General features: G+C 59.4%; 1 protein-coding gene across 6 annotated transcripts in view; it reads left to right on the top strand.

Moving 5' to 3' along the window:
* Nucleotides 1–623: 623 nt before the first annotated feature.
* The window catches only part of KIF17 (kinesin family member 17), a 46,704-nt gene continuing 29,741 nt past the window's right edge, over nt 624–17,586 (top strand). For 2 of the 6 annotated variants that reach the window (XM_043444639.1, XM_043444640.1), the window contains exons 1-5: nt 629–1,100; nt 6,683–6,829; nt 7,811–7,912; nt 12,267–12,456; nt 15,819–16,271. In XM_043444639.1, coding sequence (XP_043300574.1) covers nt 870–1,100; nt 6,683–6,829; nt 7,811–7,912; nt 12,267–12,456; nt 15,819–16,271 — 1,123 coding nt within the window. In that variant the 5' untranslated portion in view covers nt 629–869. Of the gene's footprint in view, nt 1,101–6,682; nt 6,830–7,810; nt 7,913–12,266; nt 12,457–15,818; nt 16,272–17,586 lie in introns of all 6 variants that reach the window. The other 4 variants (XM_043444637.1, XM_043444636.1, XM_043444641.1 and 1 more) reach the window with 3 other exon arrangements.

Here is a 17,586-nt window from a genome sequence, read left to right as displayed (position 1 = left end):
GATCCAACCAGTCCATCCTAAAGGAGATCAGTCCTGAATATTCATTGGAAGGACTGATGCTGAAGCTGAAAGAAACTCCAATACTTTGGCCACCTGATACGAAGAACTGAGTCACTGGAAAACACCCTGATGCTGGGAAAGACTGAAGGCGGGAGGAGAAGGGGACGACAGAGGATGAGATGGTTGGATGGCATCACCGACTCAAAGGACATGAGTTTGAGTAAACTCCAGGAGTTGGTGATGGACAGGGAGGCCTGGCGTGCTGCAGTCCCTGGGGTCGCAAAGAGTCGGACACGACTGAGCGACTGAACTGAACTTGCAGAGCCTGGCACTGAGTCAGCAGGCGCGTGGACAAAGTCAGCGCAGGTCCCCCCCCCGAGGGCGGACCAGCCTTCAGCACGCGCGCTGGGGACCTCACACGTGCGGCTTCCTCGGTCCGGCAAGCTGGGCGCTGGCGTCAGGGAGCCGCGGGCTGTGACGCCCCCGGCGTTGCCCAGCAACCGCGGACGCCGCGGCGACGTGCGCGCGAGCGAGCGGGCGGTTGGGGCGGCTCCGGGGACCTGGGTCCTGCGGCGGCGCCTACAGCGCGGATCCGCCACTGCCTCCCCGCCCCCCGCCCCCGCCCGGGCCGGGCCTCAGGGAGACGGGCGAGCCCGGGCGCGGGAGGAGGCGGCGGCTCGGCTCTGCTCCTTCGGCTGCCCGGCCGCCCAGCTTCCTCCTCGTCTCCGGGTGACCCCCGAGGAGCCCGGTCCCCCAGCCGCCGCGGCCCCGGCCCCGCCGCGCGGGCGCTGGCCCCGCCCCCTGGCCCGGGCTGCTGGGGGGGCCCGTGCGGGCCGGCCCTGGGGGACCCCCGCCGCCGCGGCGGCGCCATGGCCTCGGAGTCGGTGAAGGTGGTGGTGCGCTGCCGCCCCATGAACCAGCGGGAGCGGGAGCTGAACTGCCGGCTGGTGGTGACGGTGGACTCCGCTCGCGGCCAGTGCTTCATCCAGAACCCGGGCGCCGCGGACCAGCCCCCCAAGCAGTTCACCTTCGACGGCGCCTACTACATGGACCACTTCACCGAGCAGATTTACAACGAGATCGCCTACCCGCTGGTGGAGGTGAGGGCCCCCGCTTCCCGAGGAGACTCGCTGGGCAGGACCTGGGGCCCCTCGGAGGGCTCCTGAGGGCCGGTCCTGCCCCCCGGGCCGGGGGGGAAGGCCTTCTGGAGGGGCCGCAGGTGGACAGCAGCAGGCTGAAGACCTCCGTCCCCGCAGGAGACTGCTGGAAGCCACCTGAAGTGTCTGTCTGGGTCCCCCACTGCCCCTGGTGTCAAGGCTGGTTCTCACCCCATCCTTCCGCCGTTCCCCACAGGAACTCCAGCCCCCGCGACCACTTGCCCCCCACCTTCACCGGGCAGCCTCAAGACTCCTCTGAAAGCTCCCGTCACTCCCCCAGCCTCCCAAGAGCCCCAGGCCTCGTCCTCCTCAGCCTCCCCCTTCTCCTCTCGCCTCTACGCCCTCCCGAGCCCTGGCCCCCCTCTTTCTGCCCTCAACACCTGGAGTCCTCTCCCTCTTCACCCCCGCTCCAGCTTCCTGAGAGGCCTGTCGGGGTACAAGCCTATGTGTGTGTGTGGAGCAGGGTGGGGGGCGGGGTCTCACTTCTGCAGAGAGAAGGCTGTTGGCCAGGCCTTGGTCTGGGAGGAGCGGAAACCCTTGACGTTTGGTCTCCCTGGAGCTGGAAGAATGGGGAGGCAACAGCAGTTTCCACCTCTTTGCAGGGCTTTTGATTTTTCTTCACCCCCTCAGACTAGGGAGCTCCTTGGAGCTGCAGGGCAGGGAGGCTCCCATGTCACAGATGGGGAGACTGAGGCCCGGAGGGAGGAAACTGCGGAGTTCCCACAGAGAGTTTCTGGAGGAGATGGGGCTGGAGCTATGCCTGCTCTCTTCTGGCCAAGGGTTTCCTTGCTACTGCCACCTTCCCAGTTGTGCGGCGAATTTGCTAGTGGAGATGTCAGGATGTGAGGTGTTGTTCCAGGAAAAAAGGAAAGGTTGGAGAACTGCTGCCTATATCCCCCTGCAGGTGAGGATACTTGAGGCTCTGGGGAGTCTGGCAGCAGAGAAACTAGTTTGACTTCTCTAACCCAGTGTTTCCAAAAGGCATTTTCCCGTGGAGCCTTTCTGCTTTGGCCAGCAGGCCAGCTAACATCCCCCAGCACACCTCCTTTGGCTGTGGTCAGAACCCTTTGTGGGGGTTGAAGTGTTCCGGAGCCCAGAGCCCCCCAGCAGTGAGGGCATGACTGGAGGTGATGCCCAGGGGAAGAGGGCAAGTCTCCCCAACCACAGCACGTTGGTCCTGGGCACTGGGGGTGGCCAGGCTCCCCTGCCATCCTGGACTCTCAGGCTCTAAGGGACCGGAATGGGTGGTCTGCTCCCTCCCCCACCCCGGGGTCCTTGACTGCCCACCTGGTGGCAGGCGATCACCCTTCCCAGAGAAGCCTGCCCTCCCTTTTGCTTCTTCACTCCTGGAAGACCCTTCTGCACAGTGAATCAGAGCCAGACTCCCTGATGCTTTCACTCCCTGCCCTGGCTCTGTCCCGGGGCGCACAGAACACCTCTGCTTCCTGGTCCAGGGTCGGTTCCTCAGAGATGGGAAGATTCTGAGACTGAGTTCTCCTTGGCCTCGGCTTCCCCAGGGGCTCAGCTTTGCTCATGCGTCTGCCTCCTCACCCTGGAAATAATCCTCCTGAGCACATCTCCCTTGTCGGCGTCCTCAAGAAGCCCCAGCCCAGTGGGGGAACACCTCAGATCTCTCCTCCAGCCCCTACTCCTATCGCAAGGGCTCTACTACAGGGACATCTGCCTCTGGGCATCCCACGGAGCCTCAGGCTCAGCAGGACATACGTCCCATTTTCATTCGTTCACTCAGCCAACGAAGAGCATCCCGGTACCAGGCCCCATCCAAGGCATGTAGCAATAACAGCGCCTTCCCTCAGCGAGCTCACAGCCAGGCAGAGGAGCAGCTACGCTAGTAGCTGTAAGCCAGGGTGATGAGTGGGAAGAGAAGCCACGGGGACTTTGGCAGAACAAAGAAACTAGCAATCCTGGGCTTGGAGGGGGTGGACAGGCAGGGAGGACTTCCTGGAAGCAGTGAGGTCTAAACTGAGGCCAGAAGGATGAGAGGGGTCAGCCAGGCAAGAAGGTGGAAGAAAGGGCCTTTCAGCTGGAGACAAAACCATTTGATCTTCGCCAGACTCCATGTACATACTTAAAGCTGGGATTATCATTCCTGATGAGGAAATTGAAGCCTTGAGCATCCCAGAATGAGTTAGGGGTGATTTTGACTGCAGGACTAGGTCCCCAAGCTCCGTCCTGTGAATTGTACGCAAAGCACAGCGAGGAGCAGCTGCACCCTTAGGCTGGGCAGCTGTGTGTCTGTCCTGCTGGGCTCTGACCGCCTACAGGGGGCTCCTGCCCAGGTCCTTCCCTCCAGATCCTGCTGCGCAAAGCCTCCAGCACTTCAGACTGACCCTTCCTGCCCTCCGCTCCTCTCCCTCCCCTCGCCTCACCTTCTCTCCCACTTAAATCCAGACCGGGTTCCTGATTTCTCTGTCACTGGGTGACCTCTTCCACTCTCCTGGGAGCTGACCACCCCAGATCCATCTTTCAGCCAGCTCAGCACGACCTACCCTGAGCTCGTCGCCTCCACGTCCGGCCTTCTGCTTGGTCTCTGGGCTCTTTCCCAGCCAGTGGCTTTTCCCTCTCCCCATCCTCCTGCTTCACACCCACAGCCTTAGAGTCATCTCTGATGAGCCACCACCCAACCCACCCAGGGGCCTGGTACCATGCCTTCTACCAGGACAGACCAAGGACAGGCCCGGTTTCCAGAGACATTGACACAGTAGAATTTGGCCCCTGGATGGAACAGAGCTGTTGGTTTGGGAGAGGACAGAAAGGCGGCATGAGGCAACTTAGCACAGATGCTAGGTAGAAAAAATAAATAGCACATCAGACCTCTAATAGCAGTTTCACGGGAGTTATTGCTGAGGATGACACCAAGTTATAAAGACAGTCAACTAACAGTTTAATTTCATGAAAATCATTCAGTAAACAGTAACATGGGGGACCTTGGCCAAACCTGGGTGGACAGAGTGGATGACACTTGGACCCGCTCCGTGTCTGTGCATGTCGCTGGCAGGTCTGGAGTATCACTTAATGGGTGAGGCGTTTTTGAAATTTTATGTTTTGCCTTAAGAATGCAGGTAACGTTGTCTTCCACTTCACAGCAGCGTGGTTCTGCAGAACTTCCTGTAGTGGTGGAAATGTTCTGGATCTGGGCTGTCCAATTAGGGACCGCCAGCCACACGTGGCAAGTGAGCACTTGACGTGAAGCTAATGCTTTTGAGGAACCGAATCTTAGTTTTATCTCATCGTAAGTTAAATTTGAGTAACCACATACGGCCAGTGGCTGCCACTGGGGATGGCACAGCTCTCGAGCCGTCCTTTCCAATACAGATGTAACATGAGCCACAGACAGAATTTAAATGTTTCTAGTAGCCGCATTTTAAAAGGGCTTCCCTAGTAGCTCAGCTGGTAAAGAATCTGCCTACAATGCAGGAGACCCCGGTTTGATTCCTAGGTCGGTAGGATCCTCTGGGGAAGGGATAGGCTGCCCACTCCAGTATTCTTGGGCTTCCCTGGTGGCTCAGATGGTAAAGAATCTGCTCACAATATGAGAGACCTGGGTTCGATCACTGGGTTGGGAAGATCCTATGGAGGAGGACATGGCAACCCACTCCAGTGTTCTTGCCTGGAGAATCCACATGGACAGAGGAGCCTGGTGGGCTACAGTCCACGGGGTCGTAAAGAGTCAGACATGACTGAGTGACTAAGCACAGCACATTTTTAAAAGCAAAAGGAAACAAGGAAAAAAGAGCCTGATAATAGATATTATCCTGGCATAATAGCTGTCAGAGAGATACCTTACATCTTTCTTCACTCTAAGCCTTCGAGATCACCTGTGTGTTTCACACTTATAGCACATCTTAATTTAGGTGCTAAAGTGTCAACAGTTCAAATGAAATGAAACACAAAAAGTAAATTCATGTTTAATGGGAAACTATTTTACACTGCTTTGGGTTTTAAATGGAAAATGGAAAAGTTTCCATTAAAAACATTTTTTAAAATATTTTAAAGTTTTAACCTTTCTCAGTGGCATGAGGCACCCTTCAGGTGTGCCTGGGGCTGCCCTACTGCACCGGCTTGTGACATATTTACTTTAATACGGAGCCTCCTCCGGGCCCGGGAGGCACTGATGCTCCAGGCCCCGCATCGCGTTGTCCCTGGGGCTCCGTGTGCCCCCGCCTCTGGCCTTCTGGTTGGGTGACTGGTCTGCCATCACTTCCGCCCCCCACCCCGCCCCCCGGCCGTCTGATGAGCTGTCGATGGTGACTTCCACTCTTAATTTCCCTGCAGCCCCTGGGGACCCCGAGCCCCGCCGTGGTCTGCAGGATGGGTCTTTGCAGATGCCAGCTGGGCCGTGGGGCCTGGGCACAGCTCTCTGGGCCCACATCCTGACACAAGAGTCCCGCTCCCCGTGCTAAGTTCTAGAATTTGTGGCCTCATGAGCGGGGCGAGGGCAGGGAGCGGGGTGTCTTCCTTGTTGGGGGTTCGGTCCCCAGCCAGAGCACGGTCCCCTGCAGAGAAGACAGTGGGAAACTACGCAGTGAACAATGGCCTCCGCGAACGAGGGTCGAGGGTCGCCCTGGGGGGATGCCACCCTGGCTTGCCGCCGCCTCCTTCCCAGCTTCCTCTCCATCCCCCTCGCCCCAGGTGGGCCTGCTCTCAGCCTCCCGCCCCTCCCCTCGAGGCTTTGCTGCAGCCTTCACCCCAGCCTTCTTCCTCCTCTCACCTGTCGAAATCCAAGCCACCCTTTCTGTTCCCCGGTTCTCCGCCCTCGCCCACCCGCCTGGAAGGTTTGCCCAGCTCTTCCCGCACCTTCCTCGCCCAGCCGGAACTCCATCACTGCTCGCACCTGCACCTCACAGAAGGCCCATCTCCCACACGCTCCAGCAGACACTTGGGTGGCACCTACCTCCGCGTGCCAGCACTTCGAGTGCCAGGGCAGGAAATCATTCCCAAGTACAGCTCTCAACGGGCCTCCCTGGTGCCTCAGCGGTAGAGAATCCCCCTGCCAATGCAGGAGACCCGGGTTCAATCCCTGGGTTGAGAAGATCCCCTGGAGAAGGAAACGGCAACCCACTCCAGTACTCTCGCCTGGAAAATCATGGACAGAAGAGCCTGGTGGGCTACGGTCCACAGGGTCGGAGAGAGACACGACTGAGCGACTAAACAGCAGCAGCAAGCCCCCCTCTCCACAGCCTCAGAGGAGGTGCTGTTCTGACCCTTGGTCACCGGTGAGGACGCCGGGGCCCCACGTCCCTGGATGAGAACAGGCCAAGGGCGCAGGCAGGACAGGATGGCACCAGGCTCTTAGCCAGACACAGCGACGGTCTGCTACCCCAGCAGCGGTGCCGCCTCCATCTCCGCACAGCCACCCCACCCGGCGCCACCATGCTGGGAGAACCAGGGGCTGGGGGGGGGCGCTGGGTCCCTGCGTCAGGAGGTAGCCCCGCAGCCCCGGGCCCAGCCCCAAGCCCGGCCGTGCCAGGCCAGCTGAGCGCTGGGCTGTGTCCCCCTCGCAGGGCGTAACTGAGGGCTACAACGGCACCATCTTTGCCTACGGCCAGACGGGCAGCGGGAAGTCCTTCACCATGCAGGGCCTGCCGGACCCAGCCTGCCAGAGAGGCATCATCCCCCGGGCCTTCGAGCACGTTTTCGAGAGCGTCCAGGTAATGGGCCTGGTGGATGGCAGGGGCGGGGCTGGGCGCCCCAGGCATTACCATGAACGTCCAGGAGCACTTATGACCCAGGATGTGGGATGTGGTCAGAGCCTGCCCAGCCGCGGCCCAGACAGGCAGAGGCAGGCTCTAATTTCTGAAGCGGTGATGGGAGAACTTAAAGCTGAGAAAATTCTACCTACCAGTTCTACGTTTTTCTCCTGCCGTCTTTGGAATTTTAACATTTCATGTGATATTTCACATGGATATGGTGGCCCAGAGTGCTGGCCCGAGACGTGGCGTAAATGATCAGAGCTTCCCCTTTTCATGGACCAGCTGCTGCAGACCAAGCGCTGTGCAGAGCACTTTGCATAATTACTGCGCTACGACCCTAGCCCAGGAGGTAGCTGTTGCCCTCATTTTTGATATAGGGAAGCCAAGACCGGGAGCCCTTACGGGCTGGGCCCAGACCAGTGATCCTGGGGTCCAGATGGCAGGTGAGACATGCCCTGCTGCCCACCCGTAAAGGCTCAGAGATCCCGGCATCTGAGAAATGACAAAGCAGGGGCTAGTCCGCTGCAGAGCCCGCTGTGCTGCAGCTGGGACTCATTCTGAGGACCCGCAAGCAACTGGGAGAGCTGCCAGGGAATAGCCCAGGGCTGGTGCTGGGACCAGGCCTTAAACCCACAGTCTCAGGCTCTCCACCTTCACAGTGGGGAGCCCTCTCCTGTTTCCTTTCCCAGGAGGCCTGTAGAGTGCAGAGGGAGTGTGACTCCTTAGCAGTAGGAAATGATGCCACTCTGAGACGCTTGAGGGCCTAGCCAGCCAGAGAGGAGGGGACCGCTTGCTAGGCAGGCAGGGCCAGGTGAGGTCAGGGACGCCGCTCCCCTTGACGTCCCGCCTCCTGCCGCCGTGTCTTGCCACGATGTCTTTTCGTGCCGGCCAGGCAGCGGGTGTTCAGGGGTGTCTGTTCTTCCTGGCCGCTCCCTGCAGTGTGCAGAGAACACCAAGTTCCTGGTCCGGGCTTCCTACCTGGAGATCTACAATGAAGATGTCCGGGACCTGCTGGGCACAGACGCCAAGCAGAAGCTGGAGGTGGGTTGGGTGCGGCCCTGGCCGGGGTAGGTGGGGGTGCTGGAGGAGATATGGGGAAGGGTCCCCAGGGCCCGCTAGTCTGCCCAACCCTGCCAGATGGGCAAAGCAGAACTGATCCCTAGGGGAGCCCAGCGAGATCAAGTGACCTGCCAGGACTGGACAGCCAGGTGGTTAGCAAGGCTGGACCAGGTCTGGGACCTTTGGGCAAGGCTTGGTTATGTCTCCTATCTGGGACTTTAAATGCTGGACCGGCCTGATCCAGTTCCAGGAGGAGCCTGAGAAGGGGAGACCGACCCCGGTCTGTGGCCAGCGTGCCAGTGACTGCTCCCAGACTCTGGGGCTTCTTATCTGACCACTGGATCTTCCCACTGCAAGGCCCACAACCAGCGGTGGGGGTTGACCTACCTTCTCCAGTCCAGAGTCAGAATGCCCGCACTGGGGGTGTGTCAGTCCTTAATGAGCATCAGTCTTGGGAGGTTGCAGTGGAGATCCCCATCCTGTAGATGCAGAAGGGAGGCTGGGAAAGAGACGGGGACTTGCCTGAGGCCGCTGGGTTAGGAAGCCCCAGAGTCAGGGTTGGACATTTTCCGTGGCTCAAACTGCCTATATCTCGCTGGGGCACAGGCCTTGACTGCCAGTGAGGGGTAGGGGGCAGAAGCAGATAGGGGGCTGCTGATAAGGTCCAGAAGCAGATAAGGTCCAGTCCTCTGGACCCTCCCCGACCTCCAGACTGGACCGGACATTGTGACCTCCGGGTTCCTGCCCCACCCCCATCCACGTGGGACAGGGCTGTTTCCCTGCTCAGCTCCAGAGCTCCCCACTTACCTCTAGACACCCCCCTACCCCCACCCTGCACTTGTCCTGGCTTCATTTGGAGGGACCTCGAGTTCCTCTCTGGCCTGCAACAATTAAATGCCCCACCGGAACACACGTGACCCCCAAGGAGCAGCTGTTTTGGAAAAAACACTTGTTTGTACTGATCACGTGGCGGAAAAATCCTTAAAAATTTGTGCCAGAGAGACCCTTAGAGAGCTCCTAAGTCCACAGTCCTTTCGTGGTGGTGATGAGGGAACTGAGCCCCAGGGAGGGGAAGGGACTTGGCCAAGGTCACACAGCAAGTTACTAGCAATGGTGTTGGTACCAGAACGTGCAGGATCTGAGTGGTCAGGTGCTTTTTCCTCCCAGACTTTTTGGGGTGGGCAATATAGGAAACCTGGGGGGCCATGAGAAGCCGGCAACAGGGTTCCTTTCGAGGGAGGGACGTCCATGAGTCGACGCATCCATTCAGCAGAGATGACTGTGAACCACCCCACCCTCCCAGTCCCCGTCCAGACCAGGACCTGCCCCCAGCACCCCCCTCCTCAGCTCCTCGAAGATACAAGGTGCTCTGCCCTTTCTACACAGGAGCCTCCAGCCACCCCCTTGCAGTCTTTGCACTGTTTTCTCTCCTGGAGCTGGAGCAGCTGAGTCATCACTCAGCCCCCAGACAGGGAAATGGCAACAGCATCAGGGGGCCCCCCTCCCCTTCCTCCCCACCCCGGACCCTAGGATGGGCTAGGTTAACCAGGCCCCGGGGGGGCAGGGGTGCCCAGGGCTGGCAGCTGCATGCACTTGGCCCAGCTGGTAAACCAGGTAAACCTGGTAAACCAGGCTGCCTGGAGGTGGAGGGTCGCCTATAACTGATGTGCTCAGAGACACCCGCCTTAGGTGCACCAGGCTCTCTCCCGGGAGGTGCAGCTGGGTTCTCGTGTAAGCCTGACCCTAGCCTCAGGAGGAGCTGCTGTTTTTGTCCTTTATTACAGAGGAGGAGCCTGAGGCTCCTAGTGCCTAGGTGCAAACCGGCCCAAGGGCACAGTCAGGAAGGGACAGAGGTGGCATCCAGGTGGCGAGGCTCTGCGGCACAGCGCAGGGCCTGGTGATTCTGGTCGTTAGAGGAGGTTGGATCAGCTGGGGTCAGCAAGGGATTTGGGGAAGCGGATTATACCCCTTCCCCCACCACCACGAACCTCCCTCAGAGAACCCTGCTCGGCGCTGGGTGGTGCAGGAGGTGGCTGAGGGGCTGCGGGCATCCGGCCAGTGTGGCAGGACCCCCCTCCTCCACCGGGACGCATCCTGACTCCGGACCGGCGGCCTGGTTCTGGTCCTGCGCGCAGCGCGCCCGCCCACCCGCGGAATCCCAGCTGGTTGCCATGGCGACCGGGCCCGGCCTGGCATTTTGGAGGAGCAGTTACCAAGGAACGCGGGGCACAGCTGGCGCTGACACTCCGGAGGAGGGTGGGGGCGGGAACAGCGGGGGCGGGGCAGAGGGCTCAGGAGGTGAGGTGGGGCCTAAAAATAGGGGTGGGGGAGACCTTTATGTCAGGGTCATCGCTCTACAGAGAGAGATGGCCTCGCCTCCTCAGTATCTGGGGTCACTGAACCCCCTCCAAGCTCCCACAGAGCTTCCTTTAGATCCACTCTCTTCTTAACCCTCCCAACAGCCCTGTGGGGAATAGGGTTTATCACCCTCACTGTACAGATGGGCTTCCCTGGGGGCTCAGACAGTAAAGCGTCTGCCTACAATGAGGGAGACCCGGGTTCAATCCCTGGGTCGGGAAGATCTCCTGGAGAAGGAAATGGCAACCCACTCCAGTACTCTTGCCTGGGGAATCCCATGGACGGAGGAGCCTGGTGGGCCACAGTCCATGGGGTCGCAAAGAGTCAGACATGACTGAGCAACCTCACTTTCACTTTACCGATGAGGCGACCGAGGCCAGGAGAGGCAAAGTGACTTCCCTAAAAAGTAGCAAGCCAGGACGAAGCATCTAGCCTGGGCCCGTCTGAGTACAGACGAGAAGCTGCGTTCTTCCCGAGGCTGGGAGCCGCCATCCCCGCACGCGCACCCACTGTGTGCCCATCTAGGCATCTAGGTTCTGGGGAAGCGGCAGTGCCCAGAGCAGGCCACAGCGCGGGCGCACCTTCTCCCAGGCCGCCCTCAAGCTCTGCTCCGCTGGCCGCGTCTCCTGCTCCTGGCCTTTGAGCTCCAGGCTCACAGCCACCTCCAAGGTCAAGGTCAGCCCTGTGTCCTGTCAAACCTCAGTTCCTCCAGGGCACTGCAGTGAAAGTGAAAGTCACTCAGTTGTGTCCGACTCTTTGCGACCCCCTGGGCTGTACAGTCCATGGAATTCTCCAGGTCAGAATACTGGAGTCGGTAGCCTTTCCCTTCTCCAGGGGATCTTCCCCACCCAGGGATTGAACCTACATCTTCCGTACTGCAGGCGGATTCTTTACCCGCTGAGCCACTAGGGAAGCCGCGGCAGCCTCTGGAGTCGTCCGCTGCTGGGGACCCCAGTGTGGCCCTCCAACAAGTCAGTCACTCAACCTTTCTGTGCCTCAGTGGTTTAACTGTTCCCTGAGACCCGATCCTTCAGTCTGGGTCTGGCTCCTTCTCCAGACTGGGGCCGCTAGGGCAAGCCGGTGCTGGCCACCCTCACTCACAGCCCCACCCGCCCCCCGACTCTGCAGCAGGGGTCCAGCCCCACCTGCGACCCTGAAGCCGCCCCGGGGCACAGCATACGAGCCTGCCCTGGCCCAGAGCAGCAGACAGATGACTTCTGTCCGGTTCCTTCCTGCTCCTGGCGGAGCGGTTCGTATTTCCTCTCACACTGGAAAAATACTGCGTTTCACAGCTGTGTCAGCAGCACGACAGCTTGGCTGCTTGGAGACCGAGCGGGCAGCAGTCAGATAAATTAATTTACTCGCTGCCGTCCTGCTGAGGGCTGGAGGGAGCCGCGGGCCAGGCTGAGCTGCCGGCTAGCGGGGGCTCTGGGCAGCAGACGGCCCTTCACCTGCTGTGGTCCACGAGGTCTGGGAACATTCCTGTTGCCCTGGAGCTGCGGCAGAGAGATGTGGGCAGAAGGCACGTTGGCACGGCAGGGGAGAAGCACTCAGAGCCCTTGGGTGAACGACCACCGGGTCAGCCCCCCGGGGGCTAAAGCCCCAGACAGGAAACCGCCTCTACAGCTAGGGTGCCAACAGCAGCGATGAGGCCCAGGGCGGCCATTTATGGAGCACTTGCCAGGTGCCAGGTGATGCCTGGCATTGTACGGGCCTTAGTTTACAGAGTCCTCACCGCCTCCCTAGGAAATGTCCATTTCACAGATGTGGAAACTGAGGCCCAGGGAGGTTGAAGTAGCTGGCCCAAGGTCGCACAATGAGGAGGAGGCGGGGGTGACTTTGAGGCTGCTCTGCCTGGTCTGTGACAGGGGAGTTCGAGGTGCCAGCCTGCCCCGCAGGAGGGCGGAGGCGGTGGGCACCGATGGGGCTCCTCCCGCGAGTTCCCTGGGGAGCCCTGACCCGCGTCTCCTGCCCGCAGCTGAAGGAGCACCCGGAGAAGGGGGTGTACGTGAAGGGGCTGTCCATGCACACGGTGCACAGCGTGGCCCAGTGCGAGCGCATCATGGAGGCGGGCTGGAAGAACCGCGCGGTGGGCTACACCTTGATGAACAAGGACTCCTCTCGCTCCCACTCCATCTTCACCATCAGCATCGAGATCTACGCCGTGGGTGCGTGGGGCCGGGCGGGGCTGGAGGGGGGCGGGCCTCCCGAGCCGGGTGCCCACTCCTAAGTAGTAGTCCAGACCCTTCACCTCTCGGAGCCTCCAGGGCTCCAGTTGGGAAGAGATGCTGGGATCGCCCGGAGGAAACACACGAGGACCATCCCTGTGCCAGGACCCATGTTTAAAGGAGAGACAGCATTACCACCACCAGTAATAGCACTGGCAGTTACTCTGGTGCACTTACTGCCTGCCAGGCAATGCGTGTGCATTGGCCCATTTGCTCCTTACCACCCCAGGAGGTGGATACTAGTAGCATCCCCATTTTACAGATGAGGAAACTGCGGTCACACAACTAGAAAGTCTCTGAGCTGGGCCTCTGTCCCAGGGGTCTGTCCCCCAGAGCGTGTGCCACCCAGAACTCTTGTTTTTGTTTTTTTTTTCACCCAGAACTTTAGAATATTTGTTTATTTTGACTGCATCGGGTCTTAGCTGCTGCACGCATGCTCTTTGTTGTGGGACCGGCTCTCCAGTCGTGGCTCCCAGGCTTAGTTGCCCCACGGCACATGGGATCTTATCACAGTTCCCCAACCGGCATCAAACCTGCGTCCCCTGCCCTGGAAGGCGGATTCCTAACCGCTGCACCACCAGGGAAGTCCCCGCCACCCAGGACTCTGGATTCTCCTCTTTCTGTGATGCTCTCTACTCCTGAGCCGCCTCACTCTTCCTTTTTTTTTTTCCTTCCTGGAAGCATTACTGAGAAGGGGAAGAGGAAAGATAGGAAGAAGTACTCGTTTATTTCAGGTCACCTATGGATGCTGTGTTGAGCCCTTCTCACACTTCATTCCATTGAAGTCTCACAGCAGAGTTCTAAACACAGGCAGACATTGTAACTCCCATTGACAGGTCAGGAAACGGAGGCTCTGAGAGATAAGTGACCTGCTGGTTCAAGGCCCACTTAACTGCTAAGAGGTGGAGCTGGGACTTGAACCCAGGTTGCTTTGCCAGCTGGGTTTTCCCCACTCACACTGCAGCTGCCTCCGAGTGTGTGGTTCATTCATCCCGAACAGAACTCCGGAGAGCAGTGGGTAGGGAGCAGCCTCGCTCACATAGGAATGTAGTTCTGGAGAGATCCTGGCCCAAGGTCATGGCCTGGGTCGATGGAGCCCCACGCAGCACGATGCCCAGCTGCGGGCTGACCTGGCTCCAGGCCAAGCCCCTGGGGCTGGATGGACTAGAGTCTTCCCCCGGGTGTAGACATGGGGTCTGGGGTGACGGTGTGGTCTCATCCTCGTGTGATGATGCTGTGGGTGGGGAGCTGGGACCTGGCCGGCTGAGGACAGATGAGGAGGGGAGGGGAGCGCGGCCCTGTGGGGGCCTCTCGGTCTCTGCAGATGAGTTTGCAGGACGAGGCAGGCTGCCTGGAAGCAGGTTTTTAAAGAATTGTTAAGATGTTTATTGCTTTCATGATAAAAGAAGTTCAGATAAAGATATTTAGGAGTTAAGAGAAAGGTAGGGGAAATTACTCACAGACACAACTATTAACATCTAAGCATATACTCTTTTGGACCTTTTTTCCCTATGAAAATTTTAAACACAACTGAATCTTAAGCTCTATTTAGTTTCTTCCCATGCCGTCCTTACAAATGTTCCCAACATCGTTCCTGCCACATCTTTCTGACCTCGGGAGGTGGATGGAGGTTCCTCATGGTCTTCCTCTCCCCACCCCTCTACAAGGTCTTGACGCCCATTTCCAGTTTCTCTGTGTTGTAAATGATGCAGTGATGAGCATCTTTGTGCACAAAGCCTTTTCTGCTTTTATTTTTATTTATTTATTTTTTTATTTATTTTTATTAGTTGGAGGCTAATTACCTTACAATATTGTAGTGGTTTCTGTCATACATTGACCTGAATCAGCCATGGATTTACATGTATTCCCCATTCCGATCCCCCCTCCCACCTCCCTCTCTACCCCATCCCTCTGGGTCTTCCCAGTGCACCAGGCCCGAGCACTTGTCTCATGCATCCAACCTGGGCTGGTGATCTGTTTCACCCTAGGTAATATACATGTTTTGATGCTGTTCTCTTGAAACATCCCACCCTCGCCTTCTCCCACAGAGTCCAAAAGTCTGTTCTGTACATCTGTGTCTCTTTTTCTGTTTTGCGTATAGGGTTATCGTTACCATCTTTCTAAATTCCATATATATGTGTTAGTATACTGTAACCTTTTCTGCTTTTAGAGTCACCTCAGATTCCTTGGAGCGGGCCTCCTGGGATGAGGGTGCAAACCTGTCTAAGTTACCTGGTACATTCTGCTGAGAGCTATCCTAAAGGGTGTTTCCAAGTTGCTCCTGCCTGCTACTGCTTAAAAAAAAAAAGCCCAAAGAATCAAGCCCCTTGCATGCCCAGGCCTCCACTGGGCATCAGCCAGACATTTTCTTCACTTTGGGTGACTGTGTTCATGGGCAAAGCCAGGACAATTCTGGTTTCAACGAGCAGGAAACCAAGGTAGAAGTTCCCTCCCCTCCCCTCATCTCGCTCCAGGAGCATTTGTTATATGGCAGGCGCGACCCTTGAGGGTGGTCTTGGGTTCCTGTGTTACCGAGAGAAAGGCTGAGACGAAGTTAGCTCCCTGAGGCCCGCAGCTCCCGCGGGGTGGAACCCAGACTGGATCCCTCGGGGCTTCCCAAGTGATGCTCTGGGCCCCTGCTGCCGAGGCACCTGGCACCCGGGTCTGCCTGCCAGCGCAGCCGTGGTCCCCGCGGACCTGGGAGTGTTCTCGGGGCACGAAGACCTGCTGCATGCCGTGCCCCGAGTGGGCTCTGTGACAGCGCTATCTGTTTACCCCTGCCAACAGCTTCCCTGGCGGGGAGCTGTCGTTAGCCTCATTTTGTTGGTGTGAGAATCGAAGATCAGGGTGGGATATGGCTCTGCCAAGGTCACACAGCAAGTAGGAGGCAGGACTTGGACGGGAACTGGGTCCCAGGGTCTCGAAGCCGATGTTTTTCTGCGTTGAAGGGTGGCAGCTTCCTGGTGACCCAGACACACGTCCCCTTACCCCACGCCTCACCTTCCAGGGAGGAGGGGCAGAGAACACTCAGGGAACAGCGTGTACCTCCCCGGAGGGTCGGCCCTGGGTTCTGACCTTGAATCTGCTCCTTAGCCAGCCATGTGACCTTGGGCACGTCACACGCCCTTTCTGAGCTTCACTTTTCTCGCCTGTAACGTGGGCACAATCCTAGCAGCCCCCTTCGTGGGGCTCCCGTGCGGCTGAAATAAGACCCTCGGTGGGTGGGGAGCACCCAGAGCCTCCTTTCCGCAGCGGGTCGCCGCACCCCAGGCCCCTCACCCCTCTGTGTGGTCTGTCTGCAGACGAGCGGGGCAAGGACCACCTCCGGGCGGGCAAGCTGAACCTGGTGGACTTGGCGGGCAGCGAGCGGCAGTCCAAGACGGGCGCCACGGGGGAGCGGCTCAAGGAGGCCACCAAGATCAACCTGTCTCTGTCGGCGCTGGGCAACGTCATCTCGGCGCTGGTGGACGGGCGCTGCAGGCACATCCCCTACCGGGACTCGAAGCTGACCCGGCTGCTGCAGGACTCGCTGGGCGGCAACACCCGGACGCTGATGGTGGCCTGCCTGTCGCCCGCCGACAACAACTACGACGAGACGCTCAGCACGCTGCGCTACGCCAACCGCGCCAAGAACATCCGCAACAAGCCGCGCATCAACGAGGACCCGAAGGACGCCCTGCTGCGCGAGTACCAGGAGGAGATCAAGAAGCTCAAGGCCCTCCTGGCGCAGCAGATGGGCCCCGGCAGACTGTCAGGTGGGCGGCGCGGCGCGGCCGGGGACTGCAGGGCGGCCGGAGCGCCGGGAACGCGCTCTCCCCTCCCTCCATGTCTGCCCGCCTCCCAGTCCTCATCTGAGGGGCGTGGAAGCCGTGCCCCACCTCCTCCCAGCTGCGTGTGAGCAGCCAGGGGGATCCCTGCTTGGGGACGGCCCGGGCGTGGAGGTATCTGCCCACCGATGCCCCGGGGAGAGGCTGGTCCATCCGGCCTGTCCCAGCAGCTGGAGGCTCCATTCCCCCCCCCCACCCCCCCACCCCCGTTCCCTGCCTCCAGGCTGCGCATCGGGCCTCCCGCCTGTCTGCCTGTTGGCCCCGTGGCAGCCACAGAGTCGTGATGTTGTGCTGCTGAGCCGCGGGGTGACTCACGTCCCGCACCCCCGGTCCCCCGCATCCTGCCTCCGCTCCCAGAGAGGCAACTTGGGACCACGGCTCTCATACCCAGGTGTTTGGCCGTCACCTGGCAGGTGGCAATCCAGACCTGGAGCCTGCAGAGTCCCTCTGTGCGGCTGAGGGGCTCCAGGGTCGTCTCTGTCTGAGAATTCTGGGAGGAAGGGCGCACCAGAGAGCCTGAGTCCATGTATCCATTCATCCGCCTCCCCACCTTCCTCTGTCCATCCATTCTCTGCCTGCACTGATCTACTCTTCCCCCCTCCATCTACCTATCCACTCATCCAGCCAGCCAGCCCACCTCCCACCCACTCCATTATTTATCCTTCCACCCACCCATCCATCCATTCTCTGCCTGCACTGATCTACTCATCCCCCCATCCATCTACCCATCCACTCGTACATCCATTCAGCCAGCCAGCCCACCCCCCTCCCCCGGCCCACTCCATTATTTACCCCCCACCCCCCCTCCCCTTCTCTCCGCCCACCCTATCTACCCTCCTCTCCACACATCCGCCTGCTCATTCACTCCATCCTGCCATCCATCCTCGTAGCTCCCTTTCCTCTCACCTCCCACCACCCATTCACACCCGTCTGTGTGTGGCCCTGGGCCTGGCATGGGCACCCAGAGATGATGCAGATCCACGTTCCGCCTCGTGGTTATCCTAGTCTCCTGGGAGGGAAGGGACACTCCCGCAGAGGAGCGTGTGCCCCTCGGGCAGAGAGCTTGATGGGGCACTTCAGGGCAGAAGGGAGCATGTGGGGTAGGGGGTGGGCCTCAGGGAGGGCTTCGCAGAGGAGGAGGGGTGCTTGAGTGGAGCCTGGCGGGATAAGAAGTCTCCTGTTAGATGAACGTGGTCAGTCTGTGCAGAGAGGCGCAAGACTCTCAGGTGCCTTTGGGGACCCT

Source organism: Cervus canadensis, chromosome 24 (genome assembly GCF_019320065.1).
Source record: "Cervus canadensis isolate Bull #8, Minnesota chromosome 24, ASM1932006v1, whole genome shotgun sequence".
Taxonomy (NCBI): domain Eukaryota; kingdom Metazoa; phylum Chordata; class Mammalia; order Artiodactyla; family Cervidae; genus Cervus; species Cervus canadensis.
Note: the sequence above shows the minus strand (reverse complement) of the source record. Positions and strands in the feature narration are given on the sequence as shown.